General features: G+C 38.3%; 2 protein-coding genes across 2 annotated transcripts; both read left to right on the top strand.

The window, feature by feature from the left end:
* The first annotated feature begins 5,129 nt into the window (after positions 1-5,129).
* LOC112200453 (pectate lyase) lies at positions 5,130-7,255 on the top strand. Its single transcript, XM_024341485.2, has 4 exons — positions 5,130-5,443; positions 5,562-6,222; positions 6,309-6,551; positions 6,762-7,255. The coding sequence occupies exons 1-4, from the start codon at positions 5,232-5,234 to the stop codon at positions 6,981-6,983; spliced, it is 1,338 nt and encodes a 445-aa protein (XP_024197253.1). The 5' UTR covers positions 5,130-5,231; the 3' UTR covers positions 6,984-7,255.
* Positions 7,256-8,533: 1,278 nt separating this feature from the next.
* LOC112200443 (AP2-like ethylene-responsive transcription factor At1g16060) lies at positions 8,534-10,285 on the top strand. Its single transcript, XM_024341476.2, has 6 exons — positions 8,534-8,793; positions 8,880-8,971; positions 9,075-9,237; positions 9,336-9,386; positions 9,475-9,551; positions 9,627-10,285. Exons 1-6 carry the CDS (start codon positions 8,534-8,536, stop codon positions 10,283-10,285), a joined length of 1,302 nt encoding a protein of 433 aa, XP_024197244.1.
* Positions 10,286-10,567: the final 282 nt, after the last annotated feature.

Below are 10,567 nucleotides of genomic sequence, written 5' to 3'. Positions count from 1 at the left end.
GCAGATCCCTATGTGCAATGAGAGGGAGGTAAGATAATGTAGGTTTCTAATCCCCTTATATAGTTAGTCATAACCAAAGCTTCAATTTTTACTGTTACTGTGTATGAAAGTGTTGAAAATGTGATTGCATTGGGAGAGAGAGAAGGACGCGAGGCTGAGAAGAGAGAAAGGGAGAGTTTAGGTTTTTGGTGAGATGGTGGCCGGAAGTGGTGGTCTCCGGTGATGGCAGAGGAAGAGAAGAAGAAGAGAGGTAGAGGGAAAGAGGGAGGGAGAGAGAGAGAGAGAGTATAAAAAAAAGGGAGAAAAATTGAAAAAAATAGAAAAAAAGAAAAAGAAAATGAGGGGCATAATAGTCATTTCGGATCATTTTGAGCTTGTTATATAAGAATTAGAGAGAATAAGGACTATCCAGTTTAATTTGAAAGACGAGAGACTAAACTGTTTTTCAGGCAAAAATTTGAGGAGTAACAAGTATTTAATCCATATATATATATATATGTTGTAAATATTATTTCTTATGTGGCTGTCCACGTTATTGGTTAGGGACCTACATATAATATCTCAATAGTTTAAACACTTATCATGTAAACCCTACCTCTATATAAGGGAGGCCTCTAAGACTGAATGACACACTTCTCTATTTTCCCCTCATCTCTCTTTATACGTTTCTTACTCTCTACAAAGTAAGTCAATACTTTTTAACACGTTATCAGCACGTTTTGCTCTATCATCTTTTCATTTAACTTTATGATGATCCATGAGGTTTATGGTGCAATCGTATTGTTTTGACCAATAACTTGGATCTATGAGTTTTATCTTGTACATTGATTTTATTTATCGCAGACTCATTTGATCAAACCTTTGTATTGATCAATAACGATAGCTTAGTGCATAGGATATATGACTTGTTTTATTGGGTTTATCATCTAAATGTTCTTCTTTATCTAGTATATACCAATAGATCTTATATATATATATATGGGTCATCGTTCATGTTCAATGAAAGTTCTTGCGATGCCAATTTCGTTTATCATTATGATCATTGATTTATATCTAATTATCTTCATCCCCTAAATATGCATGAGATATGATCATATATGAGAGCAAATCATGTTTTGTTTTATTGTGTATATCAATATACTAATGGTATCTGTGTATAAGTTGGTTTGGTGTTTGTTGATTTATATAGACCTTAATTTTCCTGTACATAGAATTGAGAGACCATACTTAGACTTGTGTTCTTTCAAGTAAGGATTTGTGACGTACGGCACAAAAAAGGTGTGCGCAAGCATATATTTGAGAGGGCAGATTTGATTGTTTAATTACTGGCATATATTTGATGTACTGAATATTTTTTTTAAGCTCTGGTGGGCATTATATCACCATCAGTGCCAATTAAATAGGAATAGTTTCATAAAAAGGATTTCTGGGTTCATAACTTAATAACATGTTTCCTATATTGTTTCACAAAGATCGGAACAATAAGTATGCTTTAACACGTTCCTTATATATATATATATATATATATATATATATATATCTATGATTTATGTTGTTAACATAACGGATATGTGTCTGCTATTTCCTTATTTATCATATATTTAATATTTATTTAATTAAATTTATCTTATATGTTTTATCAATTAAGCATACTTAATATTTATAATACAAGTGAACCTGAAGTTTCACTACCGCTACTCGAGCCAGAAGTTTCGAGTACATATCCGTTTGAACCCGAAGTTCAACAATACAGAATTTTAGAACCTGAAGTTCTAATCATAAGAACACGAACCTGAAGCTTCGTGCATATAATTGCAATCCAATGTTCACTTTATCTTTCGAACCTAAAGTTTCGATATTGATTATTTATTTGTTAAGAACCTGTAGTTCTAACACTATATATGGATCCTAATAGACCTCATCTTCATTGTGGCAGGAAGATGACAAATTTGGCAAAATTGGATTTTGTCGCCCTTGACATCTCTGGCAAGAACTACCTGTCTTGGGCCCTTGATGCCGAGATTCATCTCGAAGCCCAATATCTCCCATCTTCGAACATTTGGTTGTGCTGTTTATGTGCCTATTGCACCGCCACAACGTATAAAAAAGGGCCCTCAACGTCGATTGGGAATCTACATTGGTTTTGATTCACCATCCATTATTCGGTATTTAGAACCCATGATGGGTGATACCTTCACTGCACGGTTTGCAGATTGCCATTTTGATGAGACAATATTCCCGTCGTTAGGGGGAGATAAGACTGTTCCAAATGAACGTCGTGAACTAATGTGGACTGTACCCACTATATCTCATCTTGATCCTCGTACTAAAGAAAGTGAAATTGAAGTACGAAGGATTCTGCACCGTCAAAATATTGCTAACACAATGCCTGATGCATTCACTGACACAGAAAAAGTGACAAGATCACATATCCCAGCAATAAATGCACCGGCAAGAATTAATGTCCAAATTGGACAAAATAATGTGGCGGCCAATGAGCCATCTGCTGCACTCCTGAAGCATGGCAGACCTGTAGGTTCAAAAGATTCAGTTCCTAGAAAGAGGAAACAAAGGCACATATGAATCCTAATGAAATCACCTTTGAAGAGAATATTGGGCAAGACATTAATGTCCAATCCACAATTCATGATTCTGTGACTACAGAAGAGGAAAATGACATCGGTGAGACACCAGCCCATGAAGAGGCTCAGGTACCTGAAAATAAGGAAATTTCCGTAACTATGTGTATACCAATGAGTTGTGGGATCGTCGAGATATGATCATAGACAATATATTCTCATTCGCAGTAGCTACTGAAATAATAAAAGGCGATGACACTGAACCTCGCTCTGTTAATGAATGTAGACAGAGACATGACTGGCTCAAATGGAAAGATGCAATCCAAACTTAATTAAATTCTCTAGAAAAACGCAGTGTTTTCGGACCTGTTGTCCAAACAGCACCCAATGTCAAACCGGTTGGATATAAATGGGTATTTGTGAGAAAGCGTAATGAGAAAAATGAGATTGCAAGATATAAGGCGTGACTTGTTGCGCAAGGCTTTTCACAAAGGCCTGGGATAGATTATGAGGAAACATATTCTCCTGTAATGGATGCTATCACATTCCGCTATCTAATAAGTTTAGTAGTTTCAGAAAAACTTGATATGCGTCTTATGGATGTTGTTACTGCATACCTATACGGTGAGTTAGATACTGATATCTACATGAAAGTCCCAGAAGGACTTAGGTTGCCTGAAGCAACTACAAAACCACGCAATATGTACTCAATCAAACTGAGACGATCCTTATATGGATTGAAGCAATCTGGACGAATGTGGTACAACCGCCTCAGTGAGTATCTACTTAAGGAAGGATATGTCAATGATCCTATATGTCCTTGTGTGTTCATTAAGAAATCAAATTCTCGCAGTTTATGTCAATGACATGAATCTGATTGGAAGTTCTTCAGAACTTGGAAAAACTGTTGAATATTTAAAAAAAGAATTTGAAATGAAAGACCTTGGAAAAACAAGGTATTGCCTTGGACTGCAAATTGAGCATTTAGATAGTGGGATTCTTGTCCATCAATCTGCTTATACAGAAAAAATTCTGAAGAGATTTGGTATGGAAAAGGCTCACCCACTGAGTACCCCAATGGTTGTTCGGAGTCTTGACACTATGAAAGATCCATTTCATCCAAGACAAGATGACGAAATTATCCTTGGTCCAGAAGTACCATATCTTAGTGCTATTGGTGCCCTTCTTTATTTGGCGCAATGTACAAGACCAGACATTGCATTTGCAGTTAGTGTATTGGCAAGATATAGCTCTGCTCCAACATCACGCCATTGGAAGGGCGTAAAAGACATTTTACGCTACCTTCGTGGTACAACAGATATGGGTTTATTCTATACAAATAAATCTGTTGATAATCCCACGATTGTTGGATATGCTGATGCAGGATATCTCTCTGATCCGCATAGAGGTCGTTCTCAAACAGGATATATTTTTACTTGTGGAGACACAGCAATTTCATGGCGATCATCTAAGCAAACACTCGTGGCAACTTCCTCTAATCATTCAGAAATAATTGCATTGTATGAGGCTGGCCGAGAATGTTTTTGGTTAAGATCCATGATTCGCCACATTCGAAGCACCTGTGATTTACCTTCAGTAACCGACAAACCAACAGTCATGTATGAAGACAATACTGCTTGTATTGCTCAGATTAAAGAAGGATTCATCAAAGGTGACAAGACTAAGCATATCGCACCAAAGTTCTTTCACACTCATGAGCTTCAAAAGAATCAAGAAATTGCAGTGAAGCAAATTCGATCCGATGAAAACTTGGCTGATTTATTCACCAAATCTCTACCTAAGTGTACTTTCCAGAAGTTAGTGGAAGGGATCGGATTGAGACGACTCTCGAAGCTATCAAGCGACGCATGCAAAAATCAGGGGGAGCATGAAGAAACATGCTACCTAGGACATATGCGCGTTGTGCTCTTTTTGTCCTTCGACCAGGGTTATTTTTATCCCACTGGGTTTTTGTTACCTGGCAAGGTTTTTAATGAGGCAACAATAAGCGCGTCCAATGCCATCATCAATTGGTGGACATCCAAGGGGGAGTGTTGTAAATATTATTTCTTATGTGGCTGTCCACGTTATTGGTTAGGGACCTACATATAATATCTCAATAGTTTAAACACTTATCATGTAAACCCTACCTCTATATAAGGGAGGCCTCTAAGACTGAATGACACACTTCTCTATTTTCCCCTCATCTCTCTTTATACGTTTCTTACTTTCTACAAAGTAAGTCAATACTTTTTAACAATATATATATATTTAATGAATTTTATTGTAACATGAAGCACATTGTAAAATTTTCGCCTCAAAAGAGTGGGATTTTGATGAGTTGCAATACCCCCTCAAATTTTATCAGGAATTATGCCAGACATTCTTTGTCTATATCAGTTAATTTTTGACTAGGACAAGAATATTTCAAAGGTGAGACTGGTTTTATCCGTCAACCATCTTCTGTAAGGTTGGTTCCCCACACTTCCCGCCATATCCATCTCTATCTTTCCCAAATGTTTTAAAACCTTGTGCTTAAAGGTAGGAGGCATCACTGGCTTGTTGGTTCAATCTATTGGTCTGGGTAGGCTAGATCTTACCTTGCTTCCAATAACGCCCTCGGCCTTCCATCTGAAGCCCCAAAAAGAAGAAATGTCACAGACAATGGCACTGAATAGACTCGGTTCAATCTTTCTCGTCTTCTTTTTGTTGTCCTGTGTTGCTGTAATTGTCAATGCCGAAAATGATACTGCGGAAGATGAGTACTGGAAAGAACGAGCCGCTGTTGCTATGAAAATTGCCGAGGAATCTGTTCATCCAAATCCCCAGGAAGTTACCGAGGAGATCAATGCTGACGTACACGAGTACGTTCATGTCATTCTGCACTCCAAAATTAATAAAACTACTTTAATCGAGAACAAATATCACATGCATGTGGTTAATTTTAATTTTAATTGATTGATATTATATGCATGCATGCAGGCTTATCATGGGGCAAAATAGCACGAAAAGGAAATTGAGAGGTTCCAAGGGATATGACGGTCCCTGCGAGGCCACCAACCCAATCGACGCATGCTGGCGGTGTGACCCTGATTGGGCCGACAATCGGGAGAAGATCGTCGATTGCGTCAAGGGTTTCGGCAAAAAGACTACCGGCGGCAAGGGTGGGCCCATCTACATTGTCACTGATGACTCAGATGACGACATTGTGAACCCTAAACCAGGAACCCTCCGCGACGCAGTGATCCAGAAAGGTCCTCTATGGATCATCTTTGAGCATAGCATGGTGATTCGTCTGCAACAAGAGCTGATGGTAACAAGTGACAAAACCATCGATGGTAGAGGAGCCAATGTTGTGATTGCCTTTGGTGGTGGTATCACTCTTCAGTATGTGAAAAATATCATCATCACGAACATTCACGTTAAGGACATTGAGTCCAAAGCCGGTGGTATGATCAGAGACTGCGTGAATCATTTTGGTTTTAGGACCAGGAGCGATGGCGATGGCATCTCCCTCTTCGGCGCTTCCAACGTCTGGATCGACCATGTTTCCATGGCGAGGTGCGACGACGGACTCATTGACGCTATCATGAGTTCCACTGCTATCACCATCTCCAACTCCCACTTCACTGACCACAACGAGGTATATATCAACACTGATAGATAGATATCCAACATGTTATACTAATAGGGGGAATAATTATATATCTAACATGTTATATTATCCAGGCAATGTTGTTCGGGGCAAGTAATAGCTACTCTCAAGACAAGATCATGCAAGTAACGGTCGCGTTCAACCACTTTGGGCAGGGGTTGATTCAGAGAATGCCAAGATGCCGATTTGGATTCTTCCACGTGGTGAACAATGACTACACCCATTGGATAATGTATGCTATTGGTGGTAACATGAACCCTACCATCATCAGCCAGGGTAACAGGTACATTGCCCCTGAAAGCCATGTCGCAAAAGAGGTATGCAGTTAATTCGTGTACTACTACATTTATCAAATTTGTTTGATAATAATGTTGTGCATTTTGTTCATTAAATTTGTTTGATAATAATGTAGTGCCTTTTGATATGTGATCCACGCATTGTTTGATGAACAAATTTTGTGAATTGAAATATGTGATAAGTCATTAGTACCTGATTAACAATGAACAAATTCTCGTTAAATTAACTAGGTGACCAAGAGGGAGTACACAGACGAGTCGGAATGGAAGCACTGGAATTGGAGATCCGAGGGAGACTTGATGGTGAATGGAGCATATTTCGTTGAATCCGGGGACCCCAACGTTGCGAAATCAGAGAAGATAGAAATGTTGCCGTTCAAGCCCGGGACATTGGCCTCAACCCTTACTAGATTTTCCGGCGCTCTAGAGTGCTGTGTTGGCCAACCATGCTAGTCATGCATACACAGATTAGGCTCTTCAAGTTTGCATGGGCGAGTAGAAAAGTCTAATTGTGGATACACAGAAGAAGTGGATCGATGAGAAAGGAAGAGAAACATCCGAGGTTGCATGTGACGAGCATTAGAGGGAAGGAAGGAAACTATGATTTGCAGCTGCTCTGTACATGCATCTTTTTTTGGTTTGTTTAGAAAGTAATTAAGTAAAAAAAAAAATGTAGGATTGGGACAAAGGGAAAATAAGAGATGGTCAGAAACGTTTTCTGTTTTTTTTTTTTTCTTTTTTTTTTCTTTTAAATCTAGGTTGATGATCGATTTTCATTTTGATGTACTATTAAAAGCAGTAATACACTAGTACATGTAAGGAGAAACATTTTCTTTTCTTGAATAAAATTAGAAAATTAGTTTTCTCCTCCTTATGCTTCTTACATATACTTCGTAAATAAAAGTATTATCAACGTACAAACATGAAAACGAAAATAACTGAGTTCTAAGAGTCTCATTGTGCAATAATGGAAGAAAAATAAGTTTAGGTAATGGTATAGGATGTGATCAATCTCAGGTTAAAATATTTTATTTTTGTTAATCGAATGAGACTTTTTACATAGGCCAGTAGGCAAAACCTTACGAGGACCGAGTAATATTACTGTAAAGTTTTGTCGTGAGTAGGGAATCTAACCTTCTTTATTTCAGTTTTAGCCCGAGTATCAAACAGTAAAAATAGCCGTCATTACATAAATACTTCACTATGTCTCCATGCCTGATATTCACTAGAATTAAGCAGTTTCCAACAATTAAACAACAGCTATCTATATATGCACATAATGCATGTGTTTTAGTGTTCCAGACTTCTAGTGTTTTGAGTGTGTCTTGAAATATATCCTTTAGCACACAAACACTAATCTACGTAACAGTAATTTGGAAAGCATCTATATCACAAGGTTCGATTCCATAGTAGTTAACGCTATTGAAAGCAACTCCAAATTTAAATACCTATATACAACTGAGTGGGCCTGTACAACTGAGTATCAAAACATGATGAAGTATAAACTCTTAATTGGATGAAGAACCCGAAGCTGGAAGTAATGACTAAAGCACAAGACCACAAATAAAAATTGGCCTAATAGCCACAGAAAATACAAGTTCTTCATGCCTCCTTATCCCAGAAAACAAAAGCATAAAGCATTTTGGATATTAAAATCTAGGAGAAGCCAAACCTCACTTTTTGTCTCCCATGAAAATATGCAAGTTCACTTTGATCCGCCAAAAAAGACACCAATCATTTCGGTCATGGCTTGTGTATATATTCAAGATGACTTTTGTCTATACCTCACCAGATCAGACCCTGAAGTCGGCCTCTAGCTTTGTAACAGTGCACATGATTGTCTCAGTTTGGCATCGAAGTTATCGAACATGGGGAACAAAATAGGCATAAGAACAAGTAAAGGAACATGTATATAATACTAGCACATCTGCATTCTATTTTCCAACTACAAAAGCTAGCAGAAAAGTGAAAACCAATTGTCTTTTGTTGTTTGGTATTGACAGATGGATCAGCTGGCTAGTAGTGTGAAATCGGAACTCGTGACGAGCCCTAGTAAGCGTCCAATTTGCATGATCGAAGTCGATGCTTTGGTTAACAAGTGTGTCAAGAGAAGGAGGAGGGATTCATCCACGGCTGTTTCACCAGCAGGTCATAATGCTGATCAACAACAGCAGACACAGCCTAACCATCCATCGAGTACTACCACTACCACCACCACTACTACTACTGTCAAAAGAAGTTCCAGATTTCGCGGAGTCAGCAGGTTTTTTACATTGTTTTTTTTTTCTTTTTTTCTTTTCATGTAAATTTAAATGTTGAAGAAGCCTAATGGAAAGAAATTATATGCAGGCATAGATGGACAGGGAGATATGAAGCTCATTTATGGGACAAGGGGTCTTGGAATCCAACACAAAGGAAGAAGGGAAAGCAAGTTTATCTGGGTAAGTACTTAATTACTAGCTAGAGTGCTAGACTGCTCAGAACCACTTAATTGCATGTCAGAAAAGCAAATCTTGAATCATCTAACGCAGAATGTATATGCAGGGGCTTATGATGAAGAAGAATCCGCAGCAAGAGCATATGATTTGGCAGCACTCAAGTACTGGGGAACATCAACTTTTACAAATTTTCCGGTGTCTGATTACGAGAATGAAATTGATCTAATGAACACCCTAACAAAAGAAGAATACTTGGCCTCTCTAAGAAGGTATTTATTTATCTTAAAATTAATAAGCATTGAGAAGCCCACCTTAACTGTTGTGAAAATTTCAAGTCAGTGACCCTTTTATTTTTATCTATTTACAGAAGAAGCAGTGGCTTTTCAAGAGGTGTATCCAAGTACAGAGGAGTTGCAAGGTAATTAAGCTTCATAGATTTTTGACCTTTTATCTTTAATTTGTAGCTCAAAAATTCAGGTTGAACTAATTCTTGGATGAAACTGCAGGCATCATCACAATGGGAGATGGGAAGCAAGGATTGGGAGAGTGTTTGGAAACAAGTATCTGTATCTTGGCACTTACGGTAAGTAATTGATTACCAAACACCTTCATCGATGGACTAGAATTAAATCTTGGTTTTGTTTGATGATCACTGCAGGTACCCAAGAAGAGGCAGCTCACGCCTATGATATTGCAGCGATAGAATACAGAGGCATAAACGCTGTGACCAACTTTGACTTGAGCACATACATAAGATGGCTCAGACCAGGACCCAGTTCACTTGTTGCTAATTCTCAAGAACAACCAAAACCAAATATTGCTGACTCCAACAGCAACAATCCAAGCAAGGAAGAGAGACCAATGTCAATCTTTAATCCGAATTACTCATTCGCAGTAGAGGAAATAGACACCACAAGAACTAGGGGCATTTTCCAAAGACAGAATACTATGCCCCCCATCAGTCCTACTTGCACCCCTAAGTCATCTAATTCCCCAACCGCACTCAGCCTCCTCCTCAAATCCTCCATATTCAAGGAGCTGGTGGAGAAGAATTTGAATGATGAAACCGAAGAAAGTGACGATGAGAAGAGTGATATAATAAAGAACTTGCTCCCGCAGACAAACGGGACTGAAAATCTGAAGAGAATTTTGTATGAAGGGATTCACAACATCCCTTTTTCGTGTTCATCCAACAGGGATATGTTGCCTGCTTTAGAGTCCCGGGAGAAGAACATGCTACCATTATGCAATTCGAGGGGGCAATCCCTTTGGAATAATGGTGCCATCAACATGTTCTCATCCGCTGATTTCAGCTGATCGACTTAAAATGAGTAACAAGATCATCGTTCGGGTGTTGATCTTGTACTTATGTCGGAGTTTAAGATTAAGCATTTTGGAAATGGGGAGCTAGAGGATCTGCATTTATAGTTTAATTACTAGGAAACTCTAGCGAGCTAGATACCTTTGTTTTTGCTCTTATTCTGACTGTTAGAAGCAGTTGATTATGTGAATAAATCCCTAGAATGAAGTAATAAAGGGATTGGCCAGTGTGACATGACTTTACATAGTCTTGTAGCCTCTTAAAATAATTGAGCGATA

Source organism: Rosa chinensis, chromosome 4 (assembly GCF_002994745.2).
Source record: "Rosa chinensis cultivar Old Blush chromosome 4, RchiOBHm-V2, whole genome shotgun sequence".
Lineage (NCBI taxonomy): Eukaryota > Viridiplantae > Streptophyta > Magnoliopsida > Rosales > Rosaceae > Rosa > Rosa chinensis.
This window is presented reverse-complemented; position numbering and strand designations above follow the sequence as displayed.